The 17,938-nt window shown below is 39.9% G+C and overlaps 2 protein-coding genes across 2 annotated transcripts in view; one reads left to right on the top strand and one right to left on the bottom strand.

The window, feature by feature from the left end:
- Nucleotides 1-8,636, top strand: part of tmie (transmembrane inner ear) — a 33,823-nt gene extending 25,187 nt beyond the window's left edge. The window contains exon 4 of the mRNA XM_041842379.2: nt 8,201-8,636. Coding sequence (XP_041698313.1) covers nt 8,201-8,535 — 335 coding nt within the window. The 3' untranslated portion in view covers nt 8,536-8,636. The remainder of the gene's footprint in view (nt 1-8,200) is intronic.
- A 4,117-nt stretch (nt 8,637-12,753) lies between these two features.
- LOC121534663 (parathyroid hormone/parathyroid hormone-related peptide receptor-like) overlaps nt 12,754-17,938 on the bottom strand; it is a 69,879-nt gene continuing 64,694 nt past the window's right edge. The window contains exons 7-13 of the mRNA XM_041841244.2: nt 17,777-17,930; nt 17,152-17,212; nt 16,443-16,509; nt 16,186-16,280; nt 15,080-15,221; nt 14,407-14,448; nt 12,754-14,187 (exon numbers count right to left, since the gene is read on the bottom strand). Coding sequence (XP_041697178.1) covers nt 13,813-14,187; nt 14,407-14,448; nt 15,080-15,221; nt 16,186-16,280; nt 16,443-16,509; nt 17,152-17,212; nt 17,777-17,930 — 936 coding nt within the window. The 3' untranslated portion in view covers nt 12,754-13,812. The remainder of the gene's footprint in view (nt 14,188-14,406; nt 14,449-15,079; nt 15,222-16,185; nt 16,281-16,442; nt 16,510-17,151; nt 17,213-17,776; nt 17,931-17,938) is intronic.

Here is a 17,938-nt window from a genome sequence, read left to right as displayed (position 1 = left end):
ATGCTACCAGCAACAACAACCACACAGCTTACACAACCTATGGTAGCCTAACGCCATCACTATCACACTATCACCAAAAGCGACAACAGTGGCACATCAAAGGATGTGAGCGTGGCAGGCTTGTGATGCTGAAAGGACAGCGACTGTAATACCAGCGCACTCCATGTAGGAGAGCGCACTTTTTGTAAAACACATAGGCTGATAGAAAGACAGCAGTCACACACAGCATGATGTTAAAGGAGAAGTAGCCCATTCACTCCGACATAATAAGCCAGTACGTCCCAATCACATGAGAATACAGAAAAGCAACCATTAGAGTAAGCATTTCCCAATCAAAATGTAGAACTATTACTTCCCATTGCAAACATCTTTTTCACATTCATTACATAAAGTAGCCTAACCGGTGATCTAAAGTTTAAATGGAACAATGTTTCACACACATAATCTATTTTCAAAGAGATAGCTAACAACAGCAAGCGAGCTGCAATAAAAAACACGGTTCCACTCACCAGATGATGATCATTTGAAATGTAACTTCTTGTTGAAAGTGAATCTTGAAAAGGGCGAATCTAACAAATTAGCAACAACATCCTCTTCTGCTGCAGCCACTACACACTTTTTACAAGCCTACAACAAAAGCTGGCTAGCTAGACCGTCAGAAAACTACTGCTCGCTATTGCGCAAAGACCTGTTGGCCTTTGAGAAGGCAGAAGTTTCTGCCCTTATAGAATTGAATGGCATATGCCTTCTATATAGCTCAGGGGTGTCAAACTCATTTCCCCCCGGGGCCGCATTCGGTCTTCAACAAGGTCTGGAGGGCTGCACTGATTATTTAAAATATTTCCTCACTGTCAAAATGGTCCTCCCTGACTGTCCAGCTTTCATTTCGGGGATTTATTAGCGAACTGGACACAGTCAAGAAACTGTATGAATGTTTCCTTTCCAACACAAATCGAAGAGATTTAATCAGAATATAATTTAAAGAATAACATAATTAGAATACAATTTCAATATTATTGAAAAGATGAAATATAAATTAAAACAACATTTATAGTTTAAAACTACAACAATTATTTAAAAATCCTTAGGCTTTCTCTGAAGGCGTAAATGGTCCTCACGGTTCCCCACTGGCCTAAATAAAAAATGCTTTCAGACAGCCTGGATAAAAGTGATAATGAAAAGATCATCCCGTTTGTGAGAGAATTCTAAATGTTAAATTCCGTAGGTGTTTGACATTCGCAGGAGACGGTAAAGCAAACACCGGACAGGAGGCGACGATGAGGGGAGGATTAGGGACCAAGTGAAACTTCACTCCCCTAATTCTTTGCCTTACAGATAAGTGGAAAAGCTATTCAAATGGAAAGTAGACATTGTTCCAGCACACTTTGATCAGTCATGCTCTGAGTTGTGTCAGTTTTCTACTGGCTCTGATGCACACATACACACACACACACACACAACATACACAACACACACACTCACGGAGGCACACACATGCATGGTCACAAATGCACACACAAACACATGCACACATATTTCCTATTCCCACATAGAGGTGTAGGGTCATCTGAGGGTTATTCATATGACCCTACATATCCACCTGCAAAGAGGAGTCAGGAGGGTGAGTGTGCATGTTGCACCTCGGCCTCCGCCGGACGGACAGAATAATACCACCAGAGAGAGAGAGAGTGTGTGTGTGTGTCAAATCAAATCAAATAGTATTCGTTCGCATGCTTCGTAAACAACAGGTGTAGACTAACAGTGTGCGTGCGAGTGTGTGTGTGTGGGCGTGCATGCGCCTGTGTGTGTGTGTCTCATCGGACTGAGAAAATAACACCATCAGTGAGAGGAGTCGTAGCCTAGGGGGCGTCACAGTGGGATGGAGGAAGATAAAGTTGGCTTGACTCTATTTTCATGGTAATTATATAGGTTGGTACAGTGGAACTGAACATGTGAGTAGACTGTGACATTGTATTTATTACTGTTTTGATCAATTTTGTAGTTAATTAATCAGTAATCTAAAGCAATAATTCTGTGAAGAGGGGAGGGATTAATTAATTTGAGTGTGTTCATGAATCTAATGCAAACAACATGATGTGTATTTACACATACCACAATCAACAGATAATCATTACTAGTCAGTCTGTAACAATGAACTTACTGTACCCTGTACCTGCCTATGTAAGGTACAGTATAACTACAGAGTTAATAGAGCCACTTCATGTGAAGCGTTACCGAAAAGGGTTATGTTTACACTCTCTAGTGGTACAGTATAAAGAGCATTAGCCCTACTTCTCTAGAAGTGGTTTGCCCTTACCTTTGTGGTCCATTTTGTGTCTACAGATGTTTGCTCATAAAAATAGAATGAATAGAACAGGCTTGGAACCTCTAACCCTGGCAATTTGACTGGTAAACTCATGGTCTACACTCGCAATGGCTGACTGGTATTGTGATGCAATAATTTCCATGGTAATGTAGAATGTTAATTCAAATTATGCTAACTGATGTGGCTCATGCAATGGAATGTACTTTTTGTAATGTCAGTTGAGTTTAATCAACAAATCACAGCACAGCTTGATGGGTACACTTCCTACTTTTACTTCCTGTTTTTACTTCCTGCTTTGCTCCAATGGGTTCATTCAAAATGGCTGCTAGTCCACCCATTATGCCATCATTGACTTGAATGGGGACGTCCATTCTATTCATTCTATTTCTGTGTGTTTGCTCCTCTGCTACTGTAATCAAGATGCATCACAAAAGTTTTGTATCATTTCAGCCAGTAGTTTTGAAAGTACTGCTCATGAACCAAAAAGGGTCCCCAAAAATGTTGCACAATCGTGTCCTACATCATCCATTTCCTATATGTTATGTCCTTTTTGGGGTGCAATTCGTATGATATGTTACGAATACAATTCGTACAATATGTTACTCATTTGTTGTGCTTAAGTCCCGCTCAATCGCTTTAAGATGGTGTAGTAAGAAGCAGCAGTATCCTCTCAGCAGTGGTTTCCCCTAGAGCAGGAACTAGCACACCCGGGGTGTTACCACGGCTGTTAGGGAGGGAGGGGCCATTCAGGAGGCAATCATCACAATCTTCACAGCTCTAGATTGTGGGAGCTGTTGAATTTCTCATTACAGAAATCCTCTCATGCATGGAGGGGACGTTGTAAGACATGCACACTGTGTCTGTCTTCATGCTGATTATAACCGATGGTGTAAGGGTTGGGGTGAGGTGAGATGTGACCCAGGTACGGTGCAGGATATACAGTAGGCAGTAGGAAGAGATGGTGAAACAAGGATCTTTACTGGTGGTCCCGAAGCCAGAATACAAAATAACGGACTTATCATGATAAAAGAAAGGCGGAGCAAATAAGTCTCCAAAAACCGTCTGATAGCCAAAATACGAAATACTACCTAAGAATAAAACAAATAACGAAACAGGGAGAACACTTCTCAAGTACCTGTACATAGATCTCTCCGATCAGACACTGAGTAGTACTGCTGGACATAGAGAAACTAGCAGAGAAAACTGAGCAAGGGAACACAGGGAAGTGAGGGTATAAATACACAGGTGAACCGATAGACACAGGTGACACCAATAGGATGATTAGTCCCGACTGTGAGTGAGGAGGTGCCTAAGGTTGTCGGAGGATGACACCTAGTGGGTCGCTCCGGAACTGCAACCCCCTTCTGTAACACGATGGCATTTAAACAGCTGTGTCTTTATCTAAATAGTTTCAATACTTTCATCTTTCCTCTATCTCAAAATGCTGTTTGACATTGGAAACAATGAATAAATACATGTAAAACAATGAATAAATACATGTCAATGGATATGCTGGATCAAGGAAGGGATATTCCCATCTACAATGGCTTCAGAAAGTATTCATACCCCATGATTTATTCCACATTTTGTTGTGTTACAGCTGAATTAAAAATTGATTCAATATTGTTTTTCTTACCCATCTACACAAAAAAAAAACATAATGACAAAGTGAAAACATGTTTTTATACATTTTTGCTAATTTATTGAGAATTAAATACAGAACATTTACATAAGTATTCACACTCCTGAGTCAATACTTTGGCAGCGATTACAGCTGTGAGTCTTTCTGGGTTAGTCTCTAAGAGCTTTGCACACCTGGATTATACAATATTTGCACATTATTATTTAAAAAGTTATTCAAGCCCTGTCAAATTTATTGTTGATCATTGCTAGACAACCATTTTCAAGTCTTGCCATAGATTTTCAAGCAGATTTAAGTCAAAACTGTAACTAGGCCACTCAGGAACATTCACTGTGTTCTTGGTAAGCAACTCCACTATAGATTTGGCCTTGTGTTTTAGGTTATTGTCCTGCTGAAAGGTGAATTAATCTTCCCAGTGTCTGGTGTAAAGCAGACTGAACCAGGTTTTCCTCTAGGATTTTGCCAGTGCTTAACTCCACTCAGTTTCTTTTTTATCCTGAAAAACTCCCCAGTCCTTAATGATTACAAGCATACCCATAACATGATGCAGCCAACACTATGTTTGAAAACATTTTACATTTACGTCATTTAGCAGACGCTCTCATCCAGAGCGACTTACAGTTAGTGAGTACATACACTTTCATACTGGCCCCCCGTGGGAAACGAACCCACAACCCCGGCGTTGCAAGCGCCATGCTCTACCAACTGAGCTACAGGGGACTACATGGAGAATGGTACTCAGTAATGTGTTGTATTGGATTTGCCCCAAACATAACACTTTGTATTCAGAACAAAAAGTGAATTGCTTTACCACATCTTTTGCAGTATTACTTTAGTCCCTTGTTGCAAACAGGATGCATGTTTTGGAATATTTGTATTCTATACAGGCTTCCTTCCTTTCACTCTGTCAATTAGGTTAGTATTGTGTAGTAACTACAATGTTGTTGATCAATCCTCAGTTTTCGCCTATCACAGCCATTCAACTCATGGTGAAATTACTGAATGGGTTCCTTCCTCTCTGGCAACTTAGTTAGGAAGGACGCCTGCATCTTTGTAGTGACTGGGTGTATTGATACACCATCCAAAGTGTAATTAATAACTTCACCATGCACAAAGGGATATTCAGTGTCTGCTTTATTTTCACCCATCTACTAATAGTTGCCCTTCTTTGTGAGGCATTGGAAAACCTCCCTGGTCTTTGTGGTTGAATCTGTGTTTGAAATTCATTGCTCGACTGAGGGACCTTACACATACAGTGGGGGAAAAAAGTATTTAGTCAGCCAACAATCGTGCAAGTTCTCCCTCTTAAAAAGATGAGAGAGGCCTGTAATTTTCATCATAGGTACACGTCAACTATGACAGACAAAATGAGATTTTTTTTCCCAGAAAATCACATTGTAGGATTTTTAATGAATTTATTTGCAAATTATGGTGGAAAATAAGTATTTGGTCAATAACAAAAGTTTCTCAATACTTTGTTATATACCCTTTGTTGGCAATGACACAGGTCAAACGTTTTCTGTATGTCTTCACAAGGTTTTCACACACTGTTGCTGGTATTTTGGCCCATTCCTCCATGCAGATCTCCTCTAGAGCAGTGATGTTTTGAGGCTGTCGCTGGGCAACACAGACTTTCAACTCCCTCCAAAGATTTTCTATGGGGTTGAGATCTGGAGACTGGCTAGGCCACTCCAGGACCTTGAAATGCTTCTTTCGTTGCCCGGGCGGTGTGTTTGGGATCATTGTCATGCTGAAAGACCCAGCCACGTTTCATCTTCAATGCCCTTGCTGATGGAAGGAGGTTTTCACTCAAAATCTCACGATACATGGCCCCATTCATTCTTTCCTTTACACGGATCAGTCGTCCTGGTCCCTTTGCAGAAAAACAGCCCCAAAGCATGAAGTTTCCACCCCCAAGCTTCACAGTAGGTATGGTGTTCTTTGGATGCAACTCAGCATTCTTTGTCCTCCAAACACGACGAGTTGAGTTTTTACCAAAAAGTTCTATTTTGGTTTCATCTGACCATATGACATTCTCCCAATCCTCTTCTGGATCATCCAAATGCACTCTAGCAAACTTCAGACGGGCCTGGACATGTACTGGCTTAAGCAGGGGGACACGTCTGCACTGCAGGATTTGAGTCCCTGGCGGCGTAGTGTGTTACTGATGGTAGGCTTTGTTACTTTGGTCCCAGCTCTCTGCAGGTCATTCACTAGGTCCCCCCGTGTGGTTCTGGGATTTTTGCTCACCATTCTTGTGATCATTTTGACCCCACGGGGTGAGATCTTGCGTGGAGCCCCAGATCGAGGGAGATTATCAGTGGTCTTGTATGTCTTCCATTTCCTAATAATTGCTCCCACAGTTTATTTATTCAAACCAAGCTGCTTACCTATTGCAGATTCAGTCTTCCCAGCCTGGTGCAGGTCTACAATTTTGTTTCTGGTGTCCTTTGACAGCTCTTTGGTCTTGGCCATAGTGGAGTTTGGAGTGTGACTGTTTGAGGTTGTGGACAGGTATCTTTTGTACTGATAACAAGTTCAAACAGGTGCCATTAATACAGGTAACGAGTGGAGGACAGAGGAGCCTCTTAAAGAAGAAGTTACAGGTCTGTGAGAGCCAGAAATCTTGCTTGTTTGTAGGTAACCAAATACTTATTTTCCACCATAATTTGCAAATAAATTCATTAAAAATCCTACAATGTGATTTTCTGGATTTTTTTTCCTATGTACTTTTGTACCTATGATGAAAATTACAGGCCTCTCTCATATTTTTAAGTGGGAGAACTTGCACAATTGGTGGCTGACTAAATACTTTTTTTCCCCACTGTAATTGTATGTGTGGGGTACAGAGATGAGGTAGTCATTCAAAGATCATGTTAAACACCATTATTACACACAGATTGAGTCCATTCAACGTTTATGTGACTTGTTTAGGCTTGCCATAAGAAAGTGGTTGAATACTTATTGACTCAAGACATTTTAGCATTTCATTTTTTATAATAATTTTGATATTGTAGATAGATTGTGGCTTCCATCAATGTAATTGTCTGCATCATTTCCAATCCCCCATATGTTTTTTGTAAATATATTTAAAAAAAAATAATAATAATAATAATAATATATATATATATATATATATATATATATATATATATTTATATATATATATATATATTTTTTTAAAATATATTTTCCTTTATTATTTTCCCCAAAGCCTAGCATCCCTCCCCTCTAACCCTACCATCCCTCCCCATTTTTTATTAATTTGTAAAAATGTCTAAAAACATAATTCCACTTTGACATTATGGGGTATTGTGGGTAGGCCGGTGACACAACAAAATGTGGAAAAATTAAAGGAGTGTGAATACTTTCTTAAGGCACTGTACCTCTTGAATTATTTCCATATATTTTAGGTCTATTTGCTTTGCAGTAAAGTCTCATTCGATTGACATTTTAGTCATTTAGCAGACTCTTATCCAGAGCGACTTACAGTTAGTGCATTCATCTTAAGATAGCTAGGTGACCACGTATCACAGTCATAGTAAGTACACTTTTCCTCAATAAAGTAGCTAAGTCAGTGGGTGTAGTAAAAGGTGAAGTGCGAGTGTTAGTTCATGAAAGGCAAGGGGGGGGGGTTATTTAAGATACTCTTTAAAGAGGTAGGGTTTCAGACATTTTCGGAACATGGACAGGGACTCTGCTGTCCTAGCATCAGGGGGAAGCTCCTTCCTTCCTTGACCTGGGTTCACCTTACATTTTGATTGGTTCTCGGAGGTGGAGCAAACGAAACTCATAGCATAGAACAAACATAGTTATTTTGATGTTGTGTAGTACAGAGGCCATGTAGATTGTGATGTTTGTCGTGATAAATTACTAGGATTATGAAATCCTCTGGAGCGCAGATGGCCTACCATGGCCTTCTGGTAGATTCAAACTTTAATTAATCAAACATTTTTTCATTTCAAATACCCATCATTTGTTTCCCAGCCAACCCAGTAAACGTATGAAACCTCATTAGTATAATAAATAGGCTGTGTTCATTAGAATGGAGAAAGACAGATCGCATTCATTAGAATACTGTGACCCACTTAAGGTAGGGTTCACTTTGCTGGGATTATATATTTTCCTTTCCACTTACCAGATATTATTGCTGTCAGGAGTCTTGATGATAACAAATGCTCTTGTCACGGCTTCCAAGTGATTGTTCCCTCTTGTGCTTTTTGTCCTTCCAGCTGTAGTTGTGGAGAAAAAAGAAGAGGTGACAACAGTCTCAGGAAAAGTGGATGGTGAAAAGGGGGAAAAGAAGACCAAGGGGAAGAAAGAGGGCAAGGGTGCCAAGGAGGAAAAGGATGATGAAAAGGAGGGATCGACTAAGAAAAAAGGAGAAAAAGGAGAAAAGGGGGGAGGAAAGAAAGGAGAAGCAAGTGAAGGAAAAGGGAAGAAGAGTGGAGAAAAAGGGGAGAACGAAGGAGGTGATAAAAGAGTGGGTGATAAAGTAGGTGTTAAAGGAGGAGGTGCAAAAGGAGGTGCAAAGGGGGGAGCCAAAAAACCTCCTGTGAAAAAGTGAACTCTGGGCCCGAAACACCAATTGTGCTAAACAACTTTTCATAATAACAATTTTTTTTTAACTTGTTGATTATTTTATACTTTTTGTAAAAATGAAATGTGTATGTATATAATGAGAATAAAAGTACATATTAATTTATTCAACCTGTATGTAAGTTCTTAGAACAACAACAGAATTACTATGGGATTGCAGTCATGTTTCAAATTCAATTAACACTTCAGTTACAGTACAATTGTAAATTTTAATGTCTTATTCACAATACAATGATGAACATTAGATTGGAAAACTTTTTTCTTTTAAACCCACGTTTACATTTACAACATTGACTTCACTCAACCGACATTGAGTGAAATCAACCAGGTATGGCGTGTCCTATTTCAAACACAAACAGTCACAACCTCTCCACACATGGCATAAATACTATTAATACAAAATACCAACTCCTATCTCTCTGAGGACGGATACATTTTCAATATATGATAAATAAAAAAACTATGAAAATATCATGTGATTTTATATACTTCCATGAGAGGTAATAATAATAAAAAAAAGCGTACAATATTAGCTCTGTAAAGTATTGGCCTGTTTACATACTGAATTAAAAAACAATCAATTTACATGATACAATCAATAGGAAATTGAATAGGGTATTAAAGTGCTCAAATATACATATTTTGTTAAAATTATGTTTTCCTAATCAACACTGGCTCTAGCATTGCCCCTTCCGAATCAAACATGGACAGTTAAATCCCAGACGGGCATACAGTGGCTTGCGAAAGTGTTCACCCCCCTGGCATTTTTCCTATTTTGTTGCCTTACAACCTGGAATTTAAATGGATTTTTGGGGGGTTTGTATCATTTGATTTACACAACATGCCTACCACTTTGAAGAAGTGCCTACCACTTTGAAGAACCCCCCCTCCCCCCACCTCCTATATGTCTCTATAAGCGTGGCACAACTAGCCACTGGGATTTTTGCCCATTCTTCAAGGCAAAACTGCTCCAGCTCCTTCAAGGTGGATGGGGTTCCGCTGGTGTACAGCAATCTTTAAGTCATACCACAGATTCTCAATTGGATTGAGGACTGGGCTTTGACTAGGCCATTCCAATACATTTAAATGTTTCCCCTTAAACCACTCGAGTGTTGCTTTAGCAGTATGCTTAGGGTCATTGTCCTGCTGGAAGCTGAACCTCCGTCCCAGTCTCAAATCTCTGGAAGACTGAAACAGGTTTCCCTCAAGAATTTCCCTGTATTTAGCGCCATCCATCATTCCTTCAATTCTGACCAGTTTCCCAGTCCCTGCCGATGAAAAACATCCTCACAGCATGATGCTGCCACCACCATGCTTCACTGTGGGGATGGTGTTCTCGGGGTGATGAGAGGTGTTGGGTTTGCGCCAGACATACCGTTTTCCTTGATGGCCAAAAAGCTCAATTTGAGTCTCATCTGACCAGAGTACCTTCTTCCATATGTTTGGGGAGTCTCCCACATGCCTTTTGGCGAACGCCAAACGTGTATGCTTATATTTTTCTTTAAGCAATGGCTTTTTTCTGGCCACTCTTCCGTAAAGCCCAGCTCTGTGGAGTGTACGGCTTAAAGTGGTCCTATGGACAGATACTCCAATCTCCGCTGTGGAGCTTTGCAGCTCCTTCTGGGTTATAATATGCCATTTAGCAGACGCTTTTATCCAAAGCGACTTACAGTCATGCGTGCATAATTTTTTTTTGTGTTATCTTTGGTCTCTTTGTTGCCTCTCTGATTAATGCCCTCCTTGCCTGATCCGTGAGTTTTGGTGGGCGGCCCTCTCTTGGCAGGTTTGTTTTGGTGCCATATTCTTTCCATTTATTATAATGGATTTAATGGTGCTCCGTGGGATGTTCAAATGTTTTTTTTTATAACCCAACCCTGATCTGTACTTCTCCACAACTTTGTCCCTGACCTGTTTGGAGAGCTCCTTGGTCTTCATAGTGCCGCTTGCTTGGTGGTGCCCCTTGCTTAGTGGTGTTGCAGACTCTTGTGCCTTTCAGAACAGGTGTATATATACTGAGATCATGTGACACTTAGATTGTACACAAGTGGACTTTATTTAACTAATTATGTGACTTCTGAAGGTAATTGGTTGCACCAGATCTTATTTAGGGGCTTCATAGCAAAGGGGGTGAATACATATGCACGCACCACTTATTTATTTGTTAGAATTTTTTGAAATAAGTAATTTTTTTCATTTCACTTCACCAATTTGGACTATTTTGTGTATGTCCATTACATGAAATTCAAATAAAAATCAATTTAAATTACAGGTTGTAATGCAACAAAATAGGAAAAACGCCAAGGGGGATGAATACTTTTGCAAGGCACTGTACCTACTACACATAATACTACCAAACGTATATACTAGCCAGTGGCATGTTTGTTGGCTGTAGGTTGGTTTAAGATAACCACTGTATAAGATAATGGGGATATTCTACTGTATTTTTCATTTCCTTGTTGGCCTAGATGGCATCGTTAGGTAACACTTTCTCTAATACTATCCTTACATCACGCTTACATCACGTTTATTTCACGCAACAGATTTTTGTGAGGCAGAAAATGAACTCTGCCTTTATATTCAGCTCTACTCTTCAGTATAAAATATAATGTGCCCTAACTATATAAGACCATGACAATAAATAGGAATAGCAAACCACACAGAGATTAGGAATGAAACGTACATTGGGATGGACAGGGTTGAAAACATATATGAACTATTGGGACGGATTGGAATGAAACATACATTAAGTGTTGGGACTGTGACATCTTTACACTTAGCCTGGTGCTTTAGCCAACTCCTCTCTGTGTTCTATGTGTTCATTCATTTTCATGCCAAACATACAGTACATACAGTAAGGCATGACAATGATAGAAGAGATGGCTACAGCACATACTGTACCGTATAGGACCAGGCTACTTGACACTCTCTAAAATACACACATTCTGCTTCTGTGACAAACTAACAAACAAACAAATCATTTTAACCCTTCACTTCACTCCGTGAGCATTGTCTGGGAAATGAACTGCTGTGTGATGGAACCGAAATGTAAAGTGTAACTAGACATGTTTTTTCAAAGTGTATACATGTGGATATACAGTAGTGGGGGATGGAACAGTAGGGCCAAAGTGCAATTGACTCCCATCAACCCAAAGTCAATCAACTGCCACATTCACAGAATTAAATGTGAGTATAGTGTAAATAGCTGTCTAATGTTATGTCATTACCTTTGATAGGCATTCTACTGAAATCTTAACTCTATGGTCCTGAATCCTCATACAGTATGTTGTCCCTCACCTACAGTATAGTATCCAGTCTCTATGTTTTTAACACTAAATACAATATAAAATATTCTACATTTTCAACATCCCTTAACATTTTCAACAGTCTGTACAAATATCATATTATAGTTATAATACATTTACATGACCTTTGATGCTATTTTAGCTCACAACTAGAATGGATTTTATCTTAATTGTAAACATTGTGACTTCTACGCAAATGCATACATACTCTATATACAAAAAGAGCAGCATAACACTGGACTATATAAAACATAACAGTTGTGTGCTATTCAGTTCTGGTGTTCCTTCATACCGTCTTTTTATAAGTCTCCCTGGGAATTCTCCTGTGGAATTTGAGAATCCCTTGGAATTCCTCATTTAATTAACATTCCGTTTAAAAAAATTGTTACTGTTTTCTGCACCCTGAGTTTTGGAGAGGGTGCCTCCCTTTAAAACGTTAATAAAGTCGTTTTCTACAATTACAGTATATAATCGCGTTTTTTTGTCCACTTAGATCTGTCTCTCCCACTCCATTGCTCCCAAAACTGAAGGTCCGTTTTTATCTCAATATCAAATCATTTCTGGGTAACAATGAAGTACCTTACTGTGATTGTTTTAAATTAAAATGGTCAAAAATAAACCAAAATTGCTTCTTAGCAAAGAGTAATTTCTCAAGCAAGAATGTTGCTAGGACTGTCTGGGAGTGGTCTGAGTGGGGAGGGGAAAACTGAAAACGAGCTATTATTGGCAGAGTGGTTTGGAACGCTCTTTCTTATTGGTCTATTAACTAATTTACCCACTGGTGATGTCACCAGGCAGGCCAAAACTCCATCCAACCAAAACAGGCTGAAATTTCAGGCGGTCTTTTCAAACAGCTCTTACATTAAAAGGGCATTATCATAATTTTCACAATTTTACAGTATTATTCCAACCTCATAGTGTGGAAATACGTATATATAAAACACAGGAAACTCACGTTTTTGACTCCAATGGGCTCCAAGTTTCGGTTACTTTTGTGGCTTTATATATTGTGAAACAGAATATTATTATTGAAGAATGTACTGTAATCATCAACACATCATGGAAAAAGCATAACCTTCCATAGCCATTACACTGTTGAATATTAGGATAGTCTCTTTTAAATAGCAAAAATAAAAACTGTACAAAAAGTTGATACTCATGGGGAAAAGTTATCCATTGGGCCTTTCTCCATATAAATCAACTCTAGAAGCCAGCACACCTCTGAAACTACAGACTAGCTCAAACTGATGCACTAGAATGGTGGGTTTAGAGGACCTGAGTTATATTCCCTTTTAGCTACATCAAAGTGGATTGGGTTATCTGAATTTACATCCATATTTCAAAACAATTGAAATGCAGTGAGATCTCCCCAACCACACAGGCAGAATCAACTGCAACCAGGCATTTCCCCATTTCACTAGGAGTGCCTAATGTAGCAGATGTGAGCTAGTGAGCTGTATGCTAACTTAGCCATCTGCTACACTAACATAAGCTAACATGCTCCTGCCAGAATGAGCACCTACAGTATACTGTTGACACCTTCAGCCACAGGACCTGTGGACAATCAATGCTGTCTGTTTCAGTCAGACACATTAGCCTACTGTTCATCCACAGACCATGGTTGGTATTCATCCATTATAAAGTACTTGCTGCAACACATTGAAGGCAGTGAAATAAAATCAACTGAGAGGCTTGACTGGTCTGTATGGTGCTATGTTTCAATTGCATACCTCTCGCGTCCTCTCTCCTCGTCTCCTTCTCAAAACCCATTGGATGAGAAAGCCAGAGGTCCCTCTGGAGACGAGGAGAGAGGATGCCAGGAGTACGTAATTGAGATCTTTCCCATGACTCATTCCTACAGAGATCGTCCTCACAGTGGAGGCGCTATTGGCTGCCTGAAGGTCACATGACATGACCGTCTCTCGCAAGAGGTCACATGATTGTCACATGACGGTCTCCCGCTCCTCCTCCACTACAGACGAGGGTTTCTCCTCCTCAACAGAATGCGGTGGCTCAGTACTGGACGGCTGCTCCTCCTCAGGAACGTGTAACTCCTGTCCCGAGGAAGGGATGGAGTGCTCGGAGATGGAACCATTCTTCACGTACCCCGGGAGATTCCGGTGCCCGTTGACGGTGACGGGGCCCCCAAGGCGCGTGGTGAGGTGGAGGGCCAGGGGTCCCCGGGCAGTGACGTTGGTTACACTGGTGTGAGACACCATAGGTCCATAACTATACGTGTTACTGCCACTACGGGCTTTACGTTTAAAGTCCAGTGCTAGTGTCCTCCTGCTCCAGGATTTCTTAATTTCCGCTTGGACCTAAAGATGGAAAGAAATGTGATTGTCACTAAATAGATCTAATCTACTGTGACATACAATAATTGAGTCTCAGGTGTGTGCATGCTGTGACTGCAATTAATCATGAACATTATATTATCTATCAGGATTACATATTTTGTCTTAAATAACATACTATAATGAGTCATTGCGGACATTTTCACAGAAACATATTAAACAGTTGTTCAAAGTAGTCCTTACCTCCCCATTGCAGAAACAATATATAATTGCGACAAAGAATCCCTGAAAAGGATAAAAAACATTAATACAGTTTTGTGTAAGCCTCAAAGTTCACAGGTTGACCTGAGCATTACATTTTACATTTTAGTCATTTAGCAGGCGCTCTTATCCAGAGCGACTTACAGTTAGTGAGTGCATAAATTTTTCATACTCTGGAAGAATGCCATGCAATATGAAGTGACTTCTTCACCAGCTGCTTACTCTGAAAACACTGAGCTGTGCTCTCTCAAAATCTTACTCATCACAGTTTAATCAATAGCTAATTATGTGTAGCACACCACTAGAGCAGATGCAGTACCCCATATTATACAACGGGTGGGGCTATTCCTGAATGCTGATTGGTTAAAACCGCATTCCAGCCGGTGTCTATTCCACAAGTTGCCACCGGCTAAATCTAAGACGTTAAAATGCCTATTTACTCTGTTCCATCTGACTGCGCCGATTTGGCCGATTTATCTTTTAAAAGTACTGTAGTAGACCATCATTTTGGATCCATTGCTGGCTGCCTGTGACTAAACCCATATGCAGTAGTATATTCATTCATTCTTTCGTGCGTTCATTCATTCGTTCATTCATTGGTTTGTTTATTCATTCATTCATCCATCCATCCATGCTGTACAACATAAGTCAGTACCTGGAATGAATTGAAGAGCATCTCGTAGTGCATCTGTATCTGCCAAAGGACTCCAGTCACCTCAGTATAAGGCATGGCCATGAACACTATGTAGTGGACGCCAAACAGTGGCATCAGGACCAAGGTAGACTTCAACAGTTTCCTGAATAAATACAAGCAGAGGTTCATAAGATTATTTTTAATTTTTAATTACAATCTACACTGAGTGTACAAAACATTAGAACACCTTCCTAATATTGAGTTGCACCCACTTTGCCCTCAGAAAAGCCTCAATTTGTCGGGGCATGGACTCTACAAGGTGTCGAAAGCGTTCCACAGGGATGCTGGCCCATGTTGACTCCAATGCTTCCCACAGCTGTGTCAAGTTGGCTGGATGTCCTTTGGGTGGTGAACCATTCTTGGTACACACGGGAAACTGTTGAGCGTGAAAAACCAAGCAGCGTCGCAGTTCTTGACACACTCAAACCGGTGCGCCTGGCACCTACCAGCATACCCCGTTCAAAGGCACTTAAATATTTTGTCTTGCCCATTCACTCTCTGAATGGTACAAATACACATTCCATGTCTCAATTGTCTCAAGGCTTAAACATCATTCTGTAACCTGTCTCCCCCCATTGATCTACACTGATTGAAGTGGATTTAACAGGTGACATCAATAAGGAATCATATCTTTCACCTGGATTCACCTGGTCAGTCTATGTCATGGAAAGACATAGATTGTCGTGTTTTGTACACTTATTGGCATTTTGCCCTGTTGTTCATATTAATTTTTTTACCAGCTACAAAGATCATCTACTGTACCTTTAATCTACAGTGCTGTGCAGATATCAATGTGATTATTATTATATTTTTAACATTTATTTTTAGATTTACTGTGCCTGACAGTTATTGTAATGAGGAGATTAAGTTTGATATTATCATGGACATTCATTTTCATACATACTATGCATCACTGACATGACTGGTGGCATGTTTTGGTGTGATAAAGATTCTATATTTCTATCAGCATGCGGGAGATAAAACAGAATACAACTGTATATAAGCAATACAAATGTCATGATAAAGCAGTCAGGGAAGGAGCAGTCAGTCAGAGTATTGCTTCTTACCTGTACTGCTGTCTTGTGTCACATCTGCCAGCATTTGTCTCTCGAAGTTTAGTGGCCAGAACTCGTATTATATTCAGGAACAGCATAAAATTCACCTTTGAAAACAGAAAATGACACAATGTAGAACACCAAAGCCAAATCTCTCAAAAAGCAGATAGTGGTAATAGTGGTAAGTAATTGTGGTAAGTAAACGTGTCAATCAAAAACGTTAAATGCCATTACGCCAATTAACATTTTCAATTGACATGTTTACTTACCACTATTGCTGTTAGAATGGGCACTTGTACGATCCACTTCAGATTGCCTGCACTTAGGTCCCAGCACCTGCAAGTGATAAACAGGGCATTTATGAAAAACTAATACAGATAGGTATAATTGTTTAACTAATCGTTTTCAGGATCTAATCTGTTTCGGTTTATCCTAGTGTAGCAACAACACATGGGGAAGTTGGCAACCCTTACAGTCTGTTCCTAGGCTCTGAGTCCTAGGCTGGAATTCTATCCAACCAGCCATGGCAATGTTTACGCATGGTCCTTGTATACAAACTACTGCCTCCGCACACACATTTCTTAACCTGAAAACTGGCAGAATCTACCTGTGAGAGGTACTACTGTGTAAATACTGCAATAATAATAATATGCCATTTAGCAGACACTTTTATCCAAAGCAACTTACAGTCATGTGTGCATACATTTTTATGTATGGGTGGTCCCAGGGATCGAACCCACTACCCTGGCGTTACAAGTGCCATGCTCTACCAATTGAGCTACAGAGGACCACATGCAGGTTTCTATGAAATTGAGGATGTACACTCCGCCCTTAAACATTCTAAGAATGTAAGAGGATTCTGGAACATGTTCTAAGGTCCTGTCTCACATTCCCATGAAAGATTCTGGCAAATGTACAGTAAAATGTGTTTAGAGCCAACATCATGATGATGAATTGGGATTTTAACGCAGTACTTACTCTGTGTCTGCCAAGGTGGCTCTCACACTCGCCCACACTGTCACAAACATAGCTGGGACCCCTGTAAATCAACAACAACAAACATCAACAAAGATCTCAAAACAACTAAACAGCTGAGACCCATGCAGAACAAAGTATAATTATCTGCAATCACACAAACAATGATTTAATGCAAAATACAGTCATTTTCTTCCAATTATAATTGTGGGTTCAAGTCAAAATTACTCTTGTAATTTACTGCTAATATAATGTAGTTTTTCGGATTCTTGCAGCGAGGTAATTGGGTGACACAGCATCCACATTGTATGCGCTGTGCTTACATAACAGATACGCACAGTGTGTACAATGCAGGAGCCGTACAGCCTAGTTTTCTGAACTCTTCTTGAGTTCTGATTATAGTAGTATTCACACAGTATGTGTGAAACCAATGAATTGTAGATAATTGTAGAATTAACAATATTATCAGCTTTCTTCTAAACCTTCTACAAAACATTATGACATTGGAATGGCTTTTGAAATGAATTGATTAATAAATCTGTCTGGGATAGTTAGTTTAGCTTATTATTTGACTTCATAGCAGTGAATCTGCAGTAAAACAAAATTTGTTTTCTGTGACATCACTCACCCCATCCAATCAGAGTGAATCCCCAGAGGTACTTCCTGTTTGAGAAGAAGGTCATGAAGATGAGGCTGTGGAGGTACAGACCCTCTACTAGGATCCAATAGTAGTTCGTAGCCAGGAAATACAGGAACAGGGTCACTGCCACCTTACAGCCAATCTAAAGGA

The sequence above is a fragment of the Coregonus clupeaformis genome, chromosome 21, assembly GCF_020615455.1.
Source record: "Coregonus clupeaformis isolate EN_2021a chromosome 21, ASM2061545v1, whole genome shotgun sequence".
NCBI classification, from domain to species: domain Eukaryota; kingdom Metazoa; phylum Chordata; class Actinopteri; order Salmoniformes; family Salmonidae; genus Coregonus; species Coregonus clupeaformis.
The sequence above is the reverse complement of the archived record's forward strand: the minus strand, read 5'-3'. Positions and strand labels throughout refer to the sequence as shown.